Source organism: Microtus oregoni, unplaced genomic scaffold (genome assembly GCF_018167655.1).
Source record: "Microtus oregoni isolate MIOR12 unplaced genomic scaffold, Mior012 000006F_ref0000085, whole genome shotgun sequence".
Classification (NCBI taxonomy): domain Eukaryota; kingdom Metazoa; phylum Chordata; class Mammalia; order Rodentia; family Cricetidae; genus Microtus; species Microtus oregoni.
The window spans coordinates 32,137,862-32,160,865 of record NW_024543065.1 but is presented as its reverse complement, the minus strand read 5'-3'; the positions used below and the strand labels follow the sequence as shown (position 1 = coordinate 32,160,865).

At 38.7% G+C, this 23,004-nt stretch overlaps 1 protein-coding gene across 1 annotated transcript in view; it reads right to left on the bottom strand.

The window, feature by feature from the left end:
- Positions 1-4,243: 4,243 nt before the first annotated feature.
- The window catches only part of Hace1 (HECT domain and ankyrin repeat containing E3 ubiquitin protein ligase 1), a 110,531-nt gene continuing 91,770 nt past the window's right edge, over positions 4,244-23,004 (bottom strand). Inside the window, exons 21-24 of the mRNA XM_041653656.1 lie at positions 18,204-18,302; positions 17,855-17,925; positions 8,033-8,146; positions 4,244-5,057 (exon numbers count right to left, since the gene is read on the bottom strand). Of these exons, the coding sequence (XP_041509590.1) occupies positions 4,955-5,057; positions 8,033-8,146; positions 17,855-17,925; positions 18,204-18,302 (387 nt within the window). The 3' untranslated portion in view covers positions 4,244-4,954. The remainder of the gene's footprint in view (positions 5,058-8,032; positions 8,147-17,854; positions 17,926-18,203; positions 18,303-23,004) is intronic.

Sequence of the window (23,004 nt, the reverse complement as noted above, 5' to 3'; positions counted from 1 at the left end):
AACTTAATCATAAAAGATATGCAATTTGGATGAACTCTGTAAGACCAACCCAAGTCAAATTACCCAAGATAAACTATTGAATAAACCATCCCATGCACCTGAACTGAATAACATTTGCATTTAAGATATACATCGATTATTAATCCAGGCTCCTTGACAGTGAGAACAACTGGCTGACCCTTCCTGCGCCCTGGAAGTGTCTGTCATTAGCTCTTCACTCTTGACTCAGCATGGAAGAGATAAAATGGTCCACACTGTAAACAAGGAAAAATTAATACTGGTGCGTGACTTCTAAAATGGCCAATGCTTGGTCTGTCGAACCTATAATCTTGGGCAGACAATAATTAAGTAAATTTCTACCCTGGTAGGTTGTTTTATCTTTAGTGCACATTTTGTGATTATCTAGCAAATTTCGTGTGCAAGAAGCTTCATGCTGCAACAGCAGCAGAAGAGTTATTTAGAATTATCCTCAGGGGACATTCTTGGAGAACCATGATAGAGTTATTTCACTGTTATAACACAGCTAATTATTACAGATATAATGTCTCTGGGAAATGCTCACTCACCTGGTGTCTTAGTTAGGGTTTCTATTGCTGTGAAGAGACACCATGACCATGGCAACTCTTTTTTTTTTTTATTTTTTCTTGGAAAAAAAAATTTCTGCCTCCTCCCATCCTCCCATTTCCCTCCCCTTCCTCCCACTCCACTTACCCTCCCCCTACTCCTTTCCCCCTCCCTCTCCAGACCGAAGAGCAGTCAGGTGGAAAGTCCAAAGTCCTCCCCCCTCCATCTAGGTCTAGGAAGGTGAGCATCCAAACAGGCTAGGCTCCCACAAAGCCAGAACATGAAGTAGGATCAAACCCCAGTGCCATTCTTTGGCTTCTCATCAGTCCTCATTGTTCAGAGTCCGGTTTTATCCCATGCTCTTTCAGTTCCAGTCCAGCTGGCCTTGGTGAGCTCCCAACAGATCAGTCCCTCTGTCTCAGTGGGTGGGTGCACCCCTCACGGTCCTGACTTCCTTGCTCATGTTCTCCCTCCTTCTGCTCCTCATTGGGACCTTGGGAGCTTATTCCAGTGCTCCAATATGGGTCTCTGTCTCTATCTCCATCCATCGCCCGATGAAGGTTCTATGGTGCCCAGGGGGATGTCCCCAGTTAGTGCCTTGGGCAGCTGAGGATAAGGAACGTGAAATGACCCTATCCTATAACCACACTGATGAATATCTTGCATATCACCATGGCAACTCTTTTAAAGGAAAGTATTCGATTGGGGCTAGCTTACAGTTCAGAGGTTTAGTACATTATTGTCATGGTGTGTGAGGACCCAGATGTGAACCTTTTCCACCTTGACTGGAGGAGGTCAAAGTTTAAGCTTATTTTTATTCTCTTAAAGTTGTTGACAACAGATGTGGCTACAAACAAGAGATTCTGACTTAGAGTGTGGTTAATTAGCATTTTGGGTATAGAGGTAGATCTGCTCCACCAGGACCAAACATCAGAGAATTCAAGTCTATTCCTTATATCATGTTAATGACTTCTGTTACCTCTCCCACCCCTTTTTGAGTAAGGTATACAAGCATGTAGAAAATAAATGCAGACAGATTCAGGGATTCAGTAATTCACTGAAAGTTCCTCCTGATGCTGTTCTATGTTTCTGTGTCTTATTTCTCTTAAGTCTCTGTTCCTTTTGTTTAATAATTCTAACCCTCACACTCCTACCCTGGAACATAAGAGTTTCATCAAAGCTGGTGTTCGATGATGGTGGAGTGCAGGCAGACATGGTGTTGGAGAAGCTGGGAGTTCTACATCTTGACCCTCAGTCAGCAGAAGCAACTGTGTGTCACATTGGGCATAGCCTGAGCATATATGAGACCTCAAAGCTCAAAGCCTTCCCCAACAGAGGCACACTTATTCTGACAAATCCATATCTTCTAATAGTGCCATTCCTTATGGGCCAAGCATTTAAACATATGAAGTCTATGGGAACCATCCCTACTCAAACCATACCTGGATTGCCCAAACCAGAGGCAATGGAGACAAACACAGAGACAGAGACAGACAGACAGACACACACACTATCCCTGTAGAGAACATGAGTTGACACCTATCTACACTGAACCAAGACTCTGGGTTGAGATGGCTCAGTGGCTAAAAATGCTCACTGTAAAAGCTGACAACCTGAGTTTGACCCCCCAGATTGCACAAGACAGAACCAAGTCCCAAAAGTTGTCTTCTGATCTCTGCATATGCACATGTGTATGTACATGCACATCATTCATATAGACACAACCAATAAAAATTAATTTTTTTGTTTTTCAAGACAGGGTTTCTAGAGGCTTTTTATAGGACTTATTACAGAAAGTGGACAGCTATCTTCCACTGAGAGACTGATTAATTCCCTGGGTATACTATGGGCCAAACCAATGTGGGTTCACACGGCACTGACATGTCCCCCTGAGCTTAGCCAGGGACATGACCATGCACTGCTCACACAGTAGAGGGGTCATGTCCATGTCTAAATCACCCCTTCGCTGATAACCCTGGCTGTTAGCAGTGGCTGGCCTTACAAAGTGTTACTGGTCTTCAACCTTGGCAAGTCTGCCGGCTGTTAATTAGACCAGAAGCCAAGTGGCATTTATCATCCACCCTTGTGGGCACTGTTCTTACCACGACTACCAAGAGGGAGCTGCAGTTTTTCTTGGTTACTTTGTATGTAGTGCTGTCTAGGGCAGTCTAAGGTGTCTCCTTCCTGTAATGGGTACAGGCTTTTTAGGAGTCATTTCTGCCCACTGTTGGAAGCATGAGAGAGGCAGTATCTTCCCTATGTTTCTTAAGAGGGGCTTCATGGGAGATAGCTAGAAGCTGCCAAGGGCTTGGTTGTCCTGACAGCCCAATTCTTTCCTCTCACCTAGTCATCCAGGCTCTCCCCCATGCAGCTGCAAGCATTCTTACATACTTCCATAGCATTCCCAAACTGACCATTTCATCTCTAATATTCTGTAAGATCTGTTTTTACCATGGCACCATTATAGCCTGTATACACTGAATTGATTCAGATACCATTCAACTATCTCTGTTGATGTTGAATGCTTCACTTACTCATTAGGTAAGCTTTAGTCTTTCAGGATTATTCTCTATATTCGTCCCCTGAACTGTACTCTCTCAACATCTTAGCTGTTTGCATTCACTGACTGCTGAATGACCTCAGTTCACCGACATCACCAGGAACACTCTTCAACTGATTATGATGTTCCCTTACTCAATTCCTGTGATGCTGACTTGTAAATTCCACACTAAGATCAAATAAATTCATTTATGATGGTGACAGAAAGAAATCAATGTCTCAAATTTTGGTCAATCTCTCAAAATAGAGAGCTAAGAGGCAGAAATGATTAGACTTCATCCAACTTGTACCCCACATAATCTGCACCTAATTCCATACAGACAACAGCATCCCAGTTTAAGCGCTCACCCCCATAGCAGAGCAGCAGGAGAGCTGTGGTCAAGTGTGGGCAGCCAGACGCTTAAACAGCAATTGGGAGCAAAGGAAAGGGTGCTTCTCCATCGTTTCTGGTTCCAACTGCTGAACTATGTGCTGGTACTGAGAACTGCTGGATTCTAGAATCACAAATAAGTCAGTTACAGTCTCAAAAGCTAGGTCTGTTGTGAGGTTGTTTCAACAAGATAGTGGCCTTTTCTGTAATTAGAAAAAATAAAGCATTTGAATCTGAATTTTAGAGCTCCTTTAGGTTTAAGAAATTTCTTTTTAAGTGTATTTTCTTATATTAAAAAATAAAACAGGACCCCAAATGATACATTTTTTGTGTATTTTGGGTTTTAATTTGCTACTTTCAATATGTATCTCTCCATCAAACATCACTGCCCAAATACACTGGCTGCTCACATGAGAACTGTGATGCCACCAGGTCTGATATTTGCCCCCAGTGTCAGAGTTCTAGATGTCAGAAACACCTCCGCCAGCATATCTGTATGTGTGTTCCTGGAATCCCCTGGTCAAGTCAGGCTACTCATGCTCCAACTGGACCAGTGTGTCTTGTCCAAAATGCCCATTCAATGCTCTCTATCAGACAGATACCACCTAAGCATAGCATTTTAACCATATAAGCAAATTTAAGAAAATATTACATAACTAAATTACAATCTGCACATTATATTTCTTCAAATGTCTCATCAAGCTTAGATCAAATAATGAAAAGAAATATGATAAATATATTTCAATTTTATTTTCGTTAAAAATTAAGGCATAAGAAAAACTGAGACCACACACTATATACACATGAAACTGAGCACGGAAAGATGCAATAATTCATATGGTACAAGCTTTAATATATAAATTAGATGTCACTTTATTGATTGTTAGTCAAGCCAGTCTAAATTCAACATCATTTATCAAAATACTAAAAAGCTAATCAACAACAAAAAATAAAACCCATTGCAATATAGGTATAGTGTGGGAAAATACATATTTGTGGCTTTACACAATCTATATTAATCGGTTCTATACAATAGTTTTCCAAAATATAAATGGTTCTTTACATGCACTAGAACATACCCGCTGGATGTCCTCATATATTATACAGAAAATATCCTTTAAACGAGACAGGTTCACAGCAAAAGTGGAATGTAGAGAAAGATTTTTGCCTTAACACAGTTTTGGATAAGATTAAAACAAACTTTAAAAGAAAGGTTTCTACTTACAATGGTCATGTTTAAAAGTAAAGTCTACTATGATTTTATATTTTCTAATTGCAACCCAAACAGAGAAAACAAAGCAGGGAAAAGAAAGCTAAAGTAGAAAACCCAATCCTTTATGAATTTTAAACAGGAGCTCCGCCTGTGGCTGCACTGAGGCTGCTTTTCAGCCGACAGTTCCCCAAATGACTCCTGCCACTCTGGCTCCCGCATCAGCAGTCAGGTGAGTTCTCCAGGAGGCATCACACCATTGTATAACCATAGCTGCCACAGTGTAGTGCCACCAGCAGTCTGTCCTTGAGTATTTCTTTACTTGGGTATTCAGGTAACTTGAGCATATTGATGCTTTAAAAAAAAAAAAAGACCATCATTAAACAGAATCTCAGAAATTTCTTGTTTTACCTAGCAGTAAAAACACTGCTCATAATTAACATAAAACCACTCTCTCAAATTTGCATTGAAATTGGAAAGCCCTGAAGTGGTATATAAAAAGGAAGGGAAAAACTGCTGCAGTGCAGTTCCTCTCAGAATGCAAATGTTGGGCATGAAAATAAACTTCCAGCGTAAAAGAAGTTACCGGGTACTATACATGAAAGTGACGATGCAACTGAGCCACCATTTTAACTTCAGTGAAACTCAGTTAAGTTTTAGGTGTGTGCCTCCCTCCCAAATGTTCCCTTCTAAAACAGAAGCAAAACTACGTAACCACTGATTCATTTGTAGTTCCAGAATTCTGAGGAGAGATTATGGGTGAACTTTTCTTTCATTACAGAATTACAGCATACCACATATGGCAGGCAGCCAGGGTTCCCGTAGTTTTGCCACCGTTGTTGCCAGCATCAGACCCTCCTCTCATCCCATCTCCTTTCCAGTGGAAGTCACCAAGACCCTAGACCTCCATTCTACCAGGAACCAAAGCCAACACATGTGGCAGAGACCCAGGTAAGTATAGACCTTGCCACTGATCAAAGAAGCCTCTTTTCAAAGCAGATAGAGACCAGTACAGAAAGCCACCAGTCAAAATGCAGAGAACAATTGACTGTGGGGTACATTTGACTACACAATTCCTGCACCTAAGATTCAGGGAACATCAAAGAAGAGGGGGTAGAAAGATTGTAAGAGACAAGGGAACCAAGAAATGTGCTTAAAGATTGTGACATAAGCCGGGCGGTGGTGGCGCACGCCTTTAATCCCAGCACTTGGAAGGCAGAGGCAGGTGGATCTCTGTGAATTCGAGGCCAGCCTGGTCTACAAGAGCTAGTTCCAGGCAGGAACCAAAAAGCTACGGAGAAACCCTGTCTCGAAAATCAAAAAAAAAAAAAAAAGATTGTGACATATAGCTATAAGAATAAAGAAGCCTGGTGGCCCACGCCTTTAATCCCAGCACTCGGGAGGCAAAGGCAGGCGGATCTCTGGGAGTTCAAGGCCAGCCTGGTCTACAAGAGCTAGTTCCAGGACGGGCACCAAAGCTACAGAGAAACCCTGCCTCGAAAACCAAAAAAAAAAAAAAAAAAAAGAATAAAGAAGCCTGTCATGAATCTCAACAACATGGCTGCCGAAACAAGACCTGAACAATTTCAAGAACAGTTAGCATCCCAAGTAGATGGTGGAAATCTCTACCCCTAGATGAAGAGCTACAAGCAAATAACAACTGCTGAGATGGAGAATTCGTCTTCCTTGGGGATGCACTCCCTGGTTGGATTTCTAGGAAACCCTATGTTGATAGCGGCTGCTGGTTCATTTCTCAGATACCCAAACCCAAAATAATTATACAGAAATTACATCACTGCTTGGCCAATAGCTTAGGCTTCTTATTAAGTAATTCTTACATCTTAAATTAACCCATAATTCTTATCTGTATTAGCCACATAGCTTGGCACCTTTTATCAGTGAGGCATTCTCATCTTGCTTCCTCTGCATCTGGTTAGTAACTACAGACTGAGCCTTTCCTCTTCCCAGAATTCTCCTATTCTGGTCATCCCGCCTATACTTCCTGCTGGCTACTTGCCAATCAGTGTTTTATTAAACCAATACAAATGACAAATCTTTACAGGGTACAAGACCATTGTCCCACAGCACTCCCCCCCCCCTTTTTTTCTTTTCAAAACAAGAACTCTGATTCTAATCTCTTTTGTTTACCTTTTTTCCTGACCATTATCCATTAACAACTTGTAACTAATACCCTAAACAAAGTCAAACATTCCATAATCCATTTTTTTGGGGAATGTGGGCATAGTTTTCTAGGCTATTTCCTAGTGATTGGGGATGATGATAGTCTTATGGGGACCTAAAGAAAATTTAGGATTATGGTCAAGTCCTGACTGGAATATTCTGTAAGGCTTGATCATCTCAGCAAACAGTCTTGAGGCTGTTCTGGAAGTAGAACTCAAAGGAAACTCCAACAGAGGTCCTCTGGAATGTTGAATCATCTGGGCCATTCACTCCAATCAGAAATTTTTCAAGGGGTCTTCCTTGATCAAACCTGGTATTTCTTAACCCAGAACAAATCCACAGCCTCTCATTTCCTATGGAAACAAAAGAAAAACCTCTTCTCCAAAGTAACATATCTTTTGATTTAAAGTCAAGGTATTTTCAAAATATATGTTGGATTAATCCAGCAGCATTTATAATCAAATTATTTTAGCAGTTGTTGTTCCTTCCTCAGCCACCAAACAATTCAAAGACAACACAATAACATTTAGTATCCAGATTCTCTGTGCATTTTCCATCTTTACATAGCTTTATTTTAAACTCTATTTCTTTTATTTTTATTTTTCATTTTTCATTTTTTTGAGACAGGGTTTCTCTGTGTATCTTTGGCTGTCCTGGAACTCACTCTGAAGACCAGGCTGTCCTTGAACTCACAGAGATCCACCTGCCTCTGCCTCCCAAGTGCTGGGATTAAAGTTATGTGCCACCACAACCCTAGAAACATATATAAAATCAATACTGTACAGACCCAGTATGCTGTAGTTTTCTGTTTATTCATGTACATGTGTATCTGACAAAATTAAAGACGCTCCATGAATTTGGGAGGGAAGAGAGAGTACATGGAAAGAATAGGATGTAGAGGAAGGGGGAAATTATGCATTTTATATTCTAATGAAGTAAAAATATACCTTCTCAAGGATAATGGTATCATAACAAAGCAATGGAATGTAACTACTGAAGACTTTAGTTAATTCTTTTTCCTCTATTATAGTAAAATATACATAAATTGAATATGTGAACCACCAGAAAGGAGATAAAGCAATTACTTTTGATCATTTAAAATTAATAAAAAATATTTTATAATTCATTTAAATGTTAGTTTAACTTACCATGTGCTGGAAGTTGGTAACAGATTTGGAGTATATGGCACAGCAGCAATTGTGAAGTTCTGCAAACCACTTCCACCCATAATATTGGCAAAACCACCATGCGGGACCCTGGAACTAAGAGTTTATAATATAACATCAGCTGTGACCATGAAAGCAAATGTTTCTGACAGACACATGTTAAGGTCGACATTAGGGCAAGAGTATATCGAACTCTAAAACAATGACAGAACAGCATTTTTTAGTCTGAAAACTTACAACTCATTCTTGTCTGTTGCTTCATGGTTAGTTAGTAATCATCCAAGAAGAAAGTTCTCTATGCTTCCATCAGGTAAACTATACTTTTAACTGGCTGTATGACATGTTTACGACAACGGGCTGGCTAGTTTTGTGTCAATTTCACACAACAAGAGTCATTTTGGAAGGAAGAATCTCACTTAGGGAAATGCCCCCACCATACATATGCCCCTACCATATGTAGGCAAGCCTGTGGTGCAATTTTCTTGTCTGGTAATTAATGTGGGAGGGTGCTCCTCACCGTGAGCAGTGCTACCCCTTGGCATTCCAGGTACAGGGTGCTGTAAGAAGGCAAGCTAAGCAAGCAGTTCCAGAGCCTCAACATCAGCTCCTGCCTCTAGGTTCCTGCACTGACTTCTTCACTGATAGACATGGAAGTGGAAGCAAAATAAACCCTTTCCTCTCAAGTTGCTTAAGAACATGGTGATTTATCACAGCAACAGAAACCCTAAGACAGAAAGTCTGCTTTGCGTACCTCCCTATTAAATTAGGACTCTCAAACATGTCCTATTTTACGTTTGTATCAGTGGCATTCGTATTCTTGGGATTAAAACTGCCTGGAAACTCACAGCTGTAAATGTTTGCTGAATAAAAGGACTGTGGTTGTTTGGATGTGAATGTCCTCCAGAAACTCATGTGTTGAATACTTGGTCCCCAGCTGGTGTGACTGTTTGGAGTGCAGTGGATCTTTAGGGCAGTGGTTATAAACCTATGGGTCACAGGGGTCACCTAAGACCATCCGAAAACATGCCTATTTACATTACAATTCATAACAGGAGCAAAATTACAGTTATAAAGTAGCAATGATATGGCTGGGGTCACCAATAAATGAGGAAGTGTATTAAGGGGTTACAGCAATAGGAAGGTTGAGAAGCACTGCTTAGGAGGTAGAGCCTTGCTAGGAAACCAGGTCCTACTTTCTGTTCCTGTAGCAGTAACTTTTCTGCTTCCTGCCATGCATATCTTCCTCACCATGATGGATTGTCTCCCTCCTGGAACAGTGGGATAAGTCCTTTCTCCTTACATGTTGTAATCTAGGGATTTTCTTCTTTGTGACAAACACTGAGGCACAAAGCATTTTTCTATTGACATTCATCTTTCCAGATATGGAGAAGAGCAAGCATACAATGTCTATGGTACACGCGTGTGATCACCCTGGGCATGTGTGTGTCGAGGTGAATTCGGGCATCTCCTCTATTCTTTGCCACCTTATGTTCTGAGACAATGTCTCTCACTGAACCTGAAGTTCATCACTTGCTCTACATGGTTGCCACTGCCCACCGGTACTAGGGTTCTGTGTGTGCTACCAACCCAGCTGTCACACGGGTCCTCAGGATCCATACTCAGGTGCTCACACCTGTACAGCAAGTAGTCTACACGAATCATCTTTCCTGTCCTCAAATATTATTTTTTTAACTACTGTGTAAAAATTTGGGACCACAAGAAGGCTAAAATTTAATGTGTAATACACCAACTAAAATTTTTAATTCTGGGTATACAGCTATAGAAAGTATAATTACAACTTTTCAAGTTTTATGCATTTCAAAATAAATTATTATTTCAAATACTCTGTATGTGTCATGATTAAACAATTTATCTGGAGGGGAAATGTATTGCTGTAAGCTGGGGATGTAGCCAATGGAAGTGTACTTGCCCAGAAGATACAAGACTGTTAAGCCTTAGCACCACAAAAAAAATAATTGGAAAAAAACTTACTCAATTATAGTAACATGCTATAATACCCCTAGAACAAATCAAAATATTGATGCACATTTAATGTATAAATACTAAATGTGTACTTTTTCGCTTCTAATTGTTATCATACAAAGTAAATGGGCTTCATTATAATGTTTTCATACACATCTCATTATATTTTGTTCATATTCACCTTCCCCATAGTTCTTTTTCCCTCTGCCCCCCTCCTCCTTGCTGGTGCCCTTCTTTCACCCAATAGTGCTTCCTCCCATTTCCACGTCACATACACACTTCGTTACCTTCTACTGCTTCCCTTCTCATCTCCTTGCAGACCTCTGCTCCCTCCCACGCTCCTCTTTACTGTCATGGCCATCATACATACATGCTTATACATAATTTAAATCTAAGTTTTGCATGAGAGAAGCCATGTGATATTTCCTTTCTGACTCTGATTATTCTTTCTTTGTAGCTGAATAAAATGTTATTTTACAATTTTTTTTCAAATTATTTTTAATGGACATCTAGGATGAGCCAAACATGACCAAATTTAGAAGGTTTTCTGATACACAATCATAGCATGCAGGTGGCTGTGCGTGCTGCCCGAGTCCTTGCTGTTCAGCAGCATAAGACATAAGGCAAAAGAAACTTAAGTTCAAGATAAGCCTGGGCCACATGTTACCAATGCAATTCAGTACAATCTAAAAAAAAAAAAAAATGTTTATTGGCAATAGCCAAAACAATCCTGGGAGAAGCATGAAGACACAGTTTGATTTTAAATTTATCATAGGAGTATAGTCATAAGAGTTATAACACACATATAGACCAATAAAATAACCCAGAAATATGCTCCTCCAATTATCAAGTAGTAATTTTTTAAAAGAATGCCAAGAACATGCAATAGGCATGCAGGAGACCATTGTTTAAGTCTCAGAACTGTACATAACCAGGTACAGTGGCTAAAATCCCAGTTCTCAGAATCAGGAAGTCCAAGGTTATTATTGCCTACACCGTGAGTTCAAATGTAACCTAGTCTCCTTGAAAACCTATCTCAATATCCCCTCTCACCCCTCAAAAATCTTCAATGAGAAAAAGTCCCAACAAGGTGTGTTGGGACAGCTGGATTATTTGCTGTAATAATTTTAATTGAAGTTAGACTATTATTTATACCTCATTGAAAGATTAGCTAAAGACAGATAAAAGACTATAAAAAAAACATGATTAGAAAATACAGAGGAACATCTGCTGGGAGTAGGAGCAGGTAAGGACTGATACTCACAATCCCTAAAGAATGCCTAACAACAAAACCCAGATAAGATACACACATGGCCAGTTTAGCACGAGAGAAGTTCAGCATCATTAATCTTTAGGGAGATGGAAATCCAAGCTTAGTTCACACTCAATAAGGTGATCATTTACATTTAAAACAAAGTATTAATAAAAATGGGGAGAACTAGCCAGTGACAACAGTTCAGAGCCTGTAAGAAATAATACAAGTCCTCAAAATTATACACAGCAGCACAGAGGTGGGGATGGAACTCAGATGGTAGGGTGCTTGTTTAGCATGTGTAAAGCTCTGAGTTAGATCCACAACTACAGAAAACTAGGCATGAGGTGCATGCCTGCATTCACAGCACTCAAGAGGTAGAGACAGGAATATCAGGACTTCATGGTCGCCACCCTTGGATACACTGGATCAACAGTTTTTAATAGGTAAACTTTCAGTTCAGGACCAGAAGAAAAGAACCAGGAGAGGAACAGTAGTTATAAGTATAAATAATGTACTTAATGAGAAAAGTACACACCTAAAAGCAGCTGGTATAGTCATTTTTTATTGTGTATAATTCACACACAAACTATGGAAAATGTGCATAAGGATGTTCTATTTCAAGTCAGCAATAGGGAAAATGGCTTACTAATATTAAAGAATTCCTAAACATTTCCAGTTTTCATTTCTAGCTGGGAAGTAGATCGATTGCTATTAAATGCCATAGTGATGAAATCTCTATGCTTCTTTACTAAACAAAGAAGTACTGAAAGACTCCTGGGCCAAGGCTGGTGTCGCAGGCTTGTAACCACAGTTACTCTAGAGGCTAAGGCTTGAGCTAGAAGGAGCTCAAGAGCAGCCTGGGTAACTTGGCAAGACTCTACTTTAAAAACTAAAGACTGTCAGCCAGGCAAATGGGACACACCTTTAATCCCAGCACTCAGGAGGCAGAGGCAGATGGATCTCTGTGAGTTCAAGGCCAGTCTGGTCTACATAGTGAGTTCTAAACCAACCAAGACTATATAGAGAGACTCTGTCTCAAAAACAAAACAACAAAAACCAGAGACTCTCTGGTTGGGAACTGACTGGCCACGGTGGCCATGCTGGGCTGGGAATCAATCGGGCAGATGATGTTCACTCTCCTTATTGCCCCCATTTCCAATTCCCCAGTCTTACCCAACCCCACAGCAGACCACCTGTAGGGGCTGTCCTCTCTGACTCCACTCCCGGGGAACTCAGTCCTGTGGACCCGACTAGCACCTCCTTCTAGCCCATTCTTTTCCTCCAGCCCCAATGACTAAAAAAATCATGCTACCAGGAACCTTCAGTGCCAACACCTGGCAGGAACTCAAAAGGACTCCCTACCATCTAACTCACAACCGCCACACTATCCTAAAATGTAAAGAGGGCAACAGAAAACAAGGACCAAAACACCCACCCCCAAAAAGCCAAGACCAAATATCAACAGCTAGGATTACAATTATCCCAAATCCAGGTGCCTAGACACCAATATAAAAACACAATTAGTAACAGGCAGGGCAGTATGTCTCAACCAGAACCCAGCAACCCTACTACATTTGGACCTGAGGATTGTAAGGAAGCACAAGACAAGGACTTTAAAATAGGTATTATGAATATGCTTAAGGACCTGAAAAGGGAAATTAAAAAAACCCTTAATGAAGTCTAAGATAACACAAACAGAATGAAATGGTGAAAACAGCTCAGGACACGAAGGTAGAAATAAAATCACTAAAGAAAACCCAAACTGAGGGGAAAGTGAAAAGGAAAAAATTAGGAAGTCAAACAAAAATGTCACTTTAGCAAGACAAAATGAAAAAATAAGTGCTCTCACTATCCTTACACAAATTGTACCATGGCATTTCAATATCTGAATAAAAACTCCAAGGTTCTTTACACAACTAAACTATGAAAGACAAATTAAACAAAAAGCAGGCTAAAGATGCAGCTCAGTGCAAGGCTGCCTTGCACTCAGCAGTGAGTCCTGAGGTCAATCATTGGCATAAATGCGTAAATGAGTATGAGAAGACTTCCCACGAGGAGTACTAATCAAATTGAGGGCTAAAATCAATAAAACAGAAACAAAGAAAACAAAAGAGTCAATGAAAAAATAGAGTGGGTTTTTTTGAGAAAATTAACAAGATAGACAAAACCTTTATCCAAACCAGATGGTTTTCAGTTCAGAATTCTACCAGAATTTCAAAGAGCTAATACCAATACTTGTCACACAATAGAAAAAACATTGACAAATTCTTTTTATGAGGCTACAGGTACCGATACCCAAACCACACAAAGAGGCAAGAAAGAAAGAGAATTACAGACCAATCTCCCTCATGAACATTGATACAAAAATACTCAATAAAATACTGGCAAACTGAATCCAAGAACACATCCAAAAAATAAAAAATAAATCTACCATGATCAGCTAGGCTTTATACCAGAGATGCAGGAATGGTTCAACATATAAAAATTTGTCAATGTAACCGACCATATTAACAAACTGAAAGAAAGAAAAAAAAAACCGTGATCATCTCTTTAGATGCTGAAAAGCTTTCAACAAAATTCCAAACCCCTTCATGATAAAGGTCTTGGAGAGATCAAGGACAAAAGTAACATACTTAAACGTAATAAAAGCAATATACAGCAAGCGGGAGAAAATCAAAGTGGTTGCACTAAAATTAGGAACAAGACAAGATTCTCCACTCTCTCCATACAAGACTGTCCACCACAATATAGTACTTAAGTTCTGGCTAGAGCAGTAAGACAATAAAAGGAGATCACAAGGATACAAATAGGAAAAGGAAAAAAGTCAAACTTCTTCTATTTGCAGATGATACGATAGTATATATAAGTGACCCCCAAAATTCTACCAGGAAACTCCTGCAGTTGACAAACACCTTCAGTGAAGTGGCTGGATACAAAACTAACTACAAGAAAAATAATAATAATAATAAATCAGTAGTCCTCCTCTATAAAAGTTATAAACAGGCTGAGAAAGAAATCAGGAAAACAACATCTTTTACAATAGCCACAAATAACATAAAACATCTTGGGGTGACTCAAACAAGTGAAAGGCACGTATGACAAGAACTTCAGGTCTTTGAAGAGAAAGAAACTGAAGAAGATAACAGAAAATGGAAAGATTTCCTATGGTTATGGCTCAGTAGGACTAACAGTAAAAATAGTAATCTTACCAATGCAATCCCCATCAAAATTCCAACACAATTCTTCACAGACCTTGAAAAGAAAAATACTCAACTTCATATGGAAAAACAAAAAACCCCGGATGGCAAAACCTATCCTGTACAATAAAGGAACTTCCAGAGGTATCACCACCCCTGACTTCAAGCTCTCCTATAGAGCTATAGTAATAAAAACAGCAGGGTACTGGCATAAAAACAGACAAATGTATCAATGGACTCTAAATGAAGACCCTGATATTAATCCACAAACCTATGAACACCTGATTTTTTAAAAAGAAGCCAAAATCATACAGTGGAAAAAAGAAAGCATCTTCAACAAATGGTGCTGGCATAATTGGTTTTCAGCATGTAGAAGAATGCAAATAGATAGAGCCATATCTATCGCCCTGTACAAATCTCAAGTCCAAGTGGATCAAAGAGTTCAACATAAATCCAGTTACACTGAACCTGATAGAAGAGAAAGGGGGAAGTAATTTCGAATGCATTGGCACAGGAGGTAACTTCCTGAATATAACATCAGTAACACAGACACTGGGATTGACAAGTAATAAAAGGGACCTCCTGAAACTGAAAAGCTTCTGTAAGGCAAAGGTCACTGTCAAAAAGACAAAACAACAGCCTACAGAATGGGAAAAGATCTTCACCCACCTGACATATGACAGAGGGCTGATTTCCAAAATGTATAAAGAACTCAAGAAACTAGACATCAAAACACAAAATAATTCTTTTTTTTTAAAAAAAAAAGGGGGGGGGGTAAAGATCTAAACAGAGAATTCTCAACAGAATGGTCAATCACTTAAAGAATTGTTTGTCGGGCAGTGATGGTGCACGCCTTCAATCCCAGCACAAAGGGAGGCAGAGGCAGGGGGATCTCCTTGAGTTTGAGGCCAGCCTGGTCTACAGAGTGTGTTCCAGGACAGCCAAAGTTACACAAAGAAACCCTGTCTTGAATGAATGAATGAATGAATGAATAAATAAATAAATACCAAAATGAAACTAAAGAATTGTTCAACATTCTTAGCCATCAGGGAAATACAAATCAAAATGAGTTTGAGATACCAAGTCATCCCTGCCAGAATGGCTAAAATCAAAACAAATGACAGCCTATGTTGTAGAGGATGTAGAGCACAAGGGAAACATACCTCCCCTAGTGAGAGTGCAAACTTGCACAGCCACTTTGGAAATCAATTTGGTACCTTCTTAGAAAAATCAGTCAATATACCTCAGGACCCAGAGCAATACCACTCTTGGTTGGGCATATACCCAAAAGATGCTTAATCATTCCACAGGGACACTTGCTCAACTATGCTCATAAAAGCATTATTTGTAATAGCTAGAACCTGGAAACAACCTACATGGCCCTCAACAGAGGGATGGATAAAGAAAACATTTACACAATGGAGTATCACTCAGCAGTAAAAACAATAACATCATGACATTTTCAGGCAAACAGATGGCACTAAAAACCATCCTGAGTAAGGTGGCCCAGATCTAGAAAGACAAAGATGGCATAGAGTCACTTGTAAGTGAATATTAGGTGTAAAGTAAAGGTCAACCAGGCTACAATCCACAGCTCCAAGAGGTTACATGGAGAGTCCAAAGAGGGAAGCATGAATTTCCCTGGGAAGGGGAAATAGAAGAGATTTCCTCAGTAAACTGGGGATGGGAGTGGAAAGAGGGGAGGATGGGAACATGCGGGATCCGGTTGGGATGGTGAGGGTGAGAAGATGGGAGAGTAATGAAAGAGATGTCTTTATAGGGGGCATTTAGGGGCTAGGGAGAAATCTGAAAAAGAATAATTAATAAAATTAAAATTTTTAAAAAGGGGGAATATAAAAATTAAACAGCTAATAAAAAATGTAGATGAGGGTGGGAAGGTGGCTTAGTTGGTAAAGTCTTGCTGCATAACCATGGACCGAAGTCCAGATTCCCAGCATTCATATAGCAGCAGGGCACAGCTGCCGCTGCCTTCTGATCTCCACACATGCATGATGCATGCTGGTGAGATGGGTGTCCGTACAAGTAAGTGCACACAACACACACACACATATCTACACTACACAGACAAATGAGAATAACGTACTTATATAAAGTACTGATAATAAAGGATACTAACATAAATATTAGCTGGTTATCTTTAGGGACTGAGATTAGAGGTGATCAGGTTGTTTATTTTTTTCTGGTTTTGGTATCTGTATAAATTGTCTAACCTTAAATATAATGCTTGTTTTAATTATTCATATCTCTGAATATTTCTTAGCACCTCAAGAGGCAAAAAAAAATTTAACAAAGCTTTCTTTCCTACCTTTAGTCTATAATCCATCAAAAGTCATGTCTTACTAATTTAATAAAACCCGATTACAGAATGACTCCAACTACTTTCAAAAGAGCGTGGAAAAGATGGATCAGCGTGGCTACCTTTGGATGGCGAGGTTACCTAGTGGGAACTTCATTTTTTTTCATGTTCTCCATTTTTCAAATTGTCTAAAATAGTTGTATAGTACTTTTAAAATAAGAAAATAATGGTCTTTTTAAAAATACATATATACTATATAGATTCACACTTATGCTGGTTGTTTGGGTTTTTTTCAATTTTATACAACATTAAATCATCTATAAAGAGGGAACTACAAATAAGAAAATGCCTCCACCAAACTGGCCTGTAGGCAAGTCTGTGGGATATTTTCTTGATTAATGATTGATATGGGAAGCATAGCCCCCTGTGAGGACAGAGGACGGCAGTACTGGGTTGTACAGGAAAGCAGTCTGAGAGAGCCATGTGAAGTAAGCCAATATGCAGCAACCCCTCCATAGCCTCTGCATCAGCTCCTGTCTCCAGATTCATGCCCTCTTTTAGTTCCTGTACTTGCTTCCTTCAGTGATGGACTACAATGTAGAAATATAAGCCAAATAAACCTTTCCTCCCCAACTGCTTCCGGGGCATGGTATTTTGTCACATATAAACAGAAATCTAGTTCATTTTATAATCAGGTTTTATTAAATTAGTATAATACAATAGAAACCCAAACTAAGACAGTGTATATGAGAGAGATTATGTGTATATTCATGTGTGACCACACAAATTGAATGCCTTTATTATCAAACCAATCAAAAACATAAAATATATTAAAAATTCAAGTTTCTGAAATATATTAAAGATTTAGCAGTACTATAAATGTTTTCTATTTTCAATACATAAACAATCATTTGTTTAATACCTAAAGTATGGACAGAGAGGCAAGAAACAAATTCAGAGTACTGATTATTCAGTTTGGTTGTTTTTCTCTGTGATTACTCTCTTGGTCATACAATAAATTTTCTCAGTGTTATCATAAAAGCACTTCTTACCTGCCAGTAACAAACTGCAAGAGAAGAACTCGCTCTTCTTGAGTGATGTCTTCCACAACTTCCCAGAACCACTGCCAAGAATAACCACAATTTAGCTCACATTTCAGAGCAAATGGAGACTTATTAGAAACAGAGACCATGCAATATTCATAAAGCACATTTCATTTTCTGAAACTCATTTATCAAAGATGATTTCACACAAGATTTTCATATGCAATATCCCCCAAAGAAGAATTTATGCAAAATCTTTATTTTGTTAATGGATGTGGATTCCCATCCAATAGAACTGAAAAGCTTACAAAATTAAATGGCAAACTTAACTTCATTCTAAGCTCCAGAGGGGAGTTACCTGAATGACTGGATCTTCTCTTTCATAGCCACTTGTGTATTCTGTATTTTTAATCCAATCATTCACATCAATTTCTGGCATGCCAGAAAGCAGTAGCTCCTTTGGGAAAGAGAAAAAAATATTTCATTAATCTTCTTTAGGGGAAAAAAAAGTCATTCCATTTAAATAGTAAGTTTGCCTTAATTAGAAACTAATCCCATATAAAGCTGGTTTATTTCTGTGACAGTTCCTACATGTCATCAATAATAAGCACTACATAAGGAAGAATCCTCCATGGTGATATTTCAAAAGTGACATGAGGGGATGGATCCACTTTGATACGATCTAAAACATAAAAAGAATGGTAGCTTGTATATTTACAGCAAATATATACAACCAAAATTTCTGTGTACATCAATGTGGCAAGTATTCCCTCTAGTTCACTTTATTTTTATTTTAGTATTCTTTACAAATATGTTAAATTTCACCAGATCATTTTCTCGACATGTAAGTGACACCAAAAGCCTGAATATTAAACAAATGGAAAGTTTATCAATAAACAATCTTTTTTATTTAAAGGATTTAGGCTCATATGAATTCTATTTTGGAGTAATTCAGATTGTTTGAAGTCAATGTTCCCCAAGGTAATTAAAAAAAAAAATCAGTATTTTCTAGTGACTTTGTTCGCAGTGGATCATAGGCACGGATCGAAGGGGCCTTGTATGTACTAGGCAAGCACTCAACCACGAAGCAACATCCTCAGTCCTAAGTATCTGATTGGCTTTTTCCCAAGATCATCAAACATACAGATCTACATCATATAACTAAAGTTCTATCAAGAAAGTAAGTGTTCCAAAGGGAAAGGGAACTAGGAGAGCATCTGTGTATCTGAATCGCCCATGTTTCACAGCACAAAACCACACAGTGAGGGAGGGAATGACTTCACAGTGACAATTCACAATAACTAGGGCAGCATATGCTCTAGCAAAGCTAACCCAAGGCTATGTGTGAGACCTTGAGGACTTTTGAATTCTATTCAGTAGGTCAGTAAGAGTCTCCCTTTTCCCATGCTTTCCGTATGAAACTGGATTTTCTTCATATACTTCAACCAAATAATGACATGCAGCTAATCATAGCATAAGCAAATATGAGAATCTAATGGTTTATTTAGTCAGGCATCACAAATTTATAAAAACAGGGACACTTTTCTCACTATTTTTGTACTATTCTTGGAATAGTTTTCATTTCTAAATGTTACTTATGTTAACATAATTAATAAAGCACTTCTTACTTCTAATTTAATCTCAAATGCAGCAACTATCCACTGGAATAATAGCCCACATAAACAAAGGCTCTTCTGTAAGAGATCAATCACCCCAAGACCCTATGATATCGAACTGTTGGTGCGTATCTGCAGTACTCTATTTTGCTGCAGGAGTGGCTCTTTTTAGCACTCCTGACACACTCTCTAGGCTCCTCTCTGCAGACTGGCTCTCTTCCTTACTATCTTCAGTGAAGAGCTTGGCTACTGAGAAGCAGGTCTCCACAGGTAAGGAGATCTCTGTTCTTGTCTTACTTCGGCGCGATCGTTTTATAGTAACCCCGACTCTAAACTGTAACTAGTGCCACAGAGCATCTCCTTGGCAATTCACTCTTACAAAGGGCCCTCTGCTACAATTCTTCCCCCTGCCTCTTTTGACAGTAGCCAGAACAAAGGCTTCCAACTACTGCCAGAACTTTGTGCCGTATAAATACTGCGGCAACCATCCCTTTATTAAGATTTCTTTACTTGAACCACCTGAGAAAACTTGGTTTCCTGCTAGACTAACACAGATCTGCAAAAGAGCATGGGGATGAATTTTACATGTTTCTTACAATTCATGAGTTTAATCATCTTCCCTTTCAAACTAAAGATAAGCTTTTAATATCATTATTCTTTCATAATTATGAATAAAATTTCAAAACAATTATGAATAAAATTATGAAATAATTACTGCAACTAACTGTACTCTTAAAAAATTGGAAATATTTTATATCACATTTGTTATAATTTAAGGAGAGAAAAACACCTTTTTTTTTTAGACAGAATCTCACTGTATATACCAGACTGATCTGAAAATCACAAAAATCCACTGGCCTCTTGTCTCCATGCAAGAATTAAAGGGAGCATGGGGTTTGTTTTTTGTTTTGTTTTGTTTTTTACACACTTAGTAAACATTGGTTTCTTATCTTATTGTCAGAACACTGTCCAAGAAGGGAGCTATGTATGGAGATTTCTTCAAGCCCACAGATTTGTTCTTGGCGTGTATTATCATGTCCTTCCCAGGTGTAGCAGAAAGGAGTGATTTTTACTTCAGACTGTTTGTTACAACTGGCTATTGTGATTTGTTTATATGCCTCTACAGAAAAGTTTTTTGCTGCATGTGGCTTGTCCATGCAAACTGCCCACCACATGTGAGCTGTGATTGCACCCTTGACTCATGTGATCCCTCTTAACCAGAATACAAATTGCCTGATGCTCTGAATAAAGTTGGCAATTGCATGAGACTTTATCCACCTTGTTTATGGTCTCCATTCGCCCAGGTCCCACCACCTCTATAGCGATGGCATTTAATGATTTACTTATTTTTTAATTCCTTATAACAAACAACTAAAGAAAAAGTTAACATGACAATAAATAAAAATTCACAAGAAAAAGTACATACAGTAAAAAATACTGTAAGTTTCAATTAATTTATTTTTTTAAATTTGAGACTTTTTGAGGTTTTTTTGCAGTGGGAAAGGGAGTAAGGGGGATGGGATGAGACAGGGTCTTAGAGTGTAGTCCGAGCTCATCTTAAACTCACTAAGATCTGCTTGCCTCTGTCCTGAGTGTAGGGATTAAAAGGCATGTACCACCACACCTAGGCAATAATGTGTTTTTAATACAATAAAAGAATTAAACATTTTAAGATACAACAAAGTGGCCTATGCCTGTAATCCTAGCTCTTTGGAGGTGGCAGCATGATGACTTAGAAGCTCAAAGACATCCTCAGTCAAAAAGCAAGTTCAAGGCCAGCATGGGCTACATGAAAACCTGTCTTCAAGCACAAATAAACTAAAAATGTGCGTGAATACTCATAGATGCACAAACAAATGTTACAACTAGATGTCATCTACAAATTATAGAGGCTACACTAATAAGACATGCGTTACAGAAATTAGATTGCCTAGAATTCCCATGACTTGGTGTTTGGATATTCTGGTATTATAGATGGAGCACAATATGGGAAGACAACCACTCAGACATTTGGCATGAATCTTCTAAGTAGAACTGTGTTACATATGCTTCAATTTGACAATCATCTCCTTACTGGGACCTCCATCCACAGTGACTGACAATAGGATACTGTAGCTACTATATGCCTTCTCCTCACTAAAATCTAGAATCAAACCTGAATCCTTAAGTAAGTACACAAAAGTGTAAAAACTTTCCTTTCTTGGTGTAGCAGAGGCCTGTTCTATGATAATAACTCCATCTACACAAAACATATGCACATACTCTCATAAAGAGAAACTACACTATTTATAGTATGACTAGTTAAAATAGTAAACTGTAAAGACCCTGTCAATATGTAAGAGTGTAAGACAAAAGGAAACTGACATAATAAAATACTATTCAGTGAATTATCATTATGTGCAACAATATGTATGATTCTCACAAAACAAAGGGGGCTGAGGTGTTTGTTTGTTTGTTTCATTTATTTTCAAAATAGGTAAACCTGCCAAACCCAACATAACAGGCAACATTTGGGTACACTTGGCCAAAGTCTCAAGAAAATAAGCAGGGGAAATGGGTATTGGGAGGTAGCAGAAAAGCAATGGACATTTCAAACAGCTAGAAGAGAAGGCACACTCAAGGCAACAGCAACAGCAGAAAAGGAAGATGGAAAATTCTTCCCTTGGGACTAAGTACTTAGCTCTCCTGTCAATAAAGCACAAGCACACCAGAAGCATGACATCACAGATCAACAGAGTACAGAACGCATGTTCAAACACTGACTGACACACAGACATTCTCCTCAGCAGTCCACTGAACTTAGTCTCTAAGATAGGTCATATATTAGGGCACAAAGCAAATCGCAACAAATACATACAAAACTAAATTAACTTCTTGCGTTCTATCTGAACACAATAGAATAAAGCAGCAAGGGAAACTATACAAATTCAGGGAGATTAAATGATACACTACTAAATAATTAATGACTCATTAAAGAAATCAAGAAAAAAAAACTTTCTAGAATTCAAGGAAAATGAACAGGCAGCACACCAAAACCTACAGGATAAAATGAAAGATGAGATGTTCACAGCTATAAATACCTGCACTTAAAACAGAAATTTGGAGAGACAGCTGAGCAGGTAAAAGCACCTGCCATCACACCTCACGACCTGATTAGATCCCAGAAGCCCACATGGCCAAAGGAGAGAATCAACTATCACAAGTTGTCTTCTGAGCTCTACATGTACTCACATGCATGCCATAGCAAGCTCATAGACACAGACAGGCAGGCACATACACACATGATTTTTAAAGTTAAAAATAATAAAAAAAATAACAGGTCTCAAATCATGGCAGATATTACCGAAATAGAAACTTTAAAAATACAAGGAATCAATGAAACAAAGAGTTGATTCTTGGAAAATATAAACAAAATTAAGAAACTTTTGGCAAAACTAAGATTCAAGCTCATAAAATCAGAGAGGAAATAAAAGTCATTATAACAGTTACCAATAAAATCCAGAAGTTGGGAGACACTGCTAGTATTCAAGCATCTGTATTGGT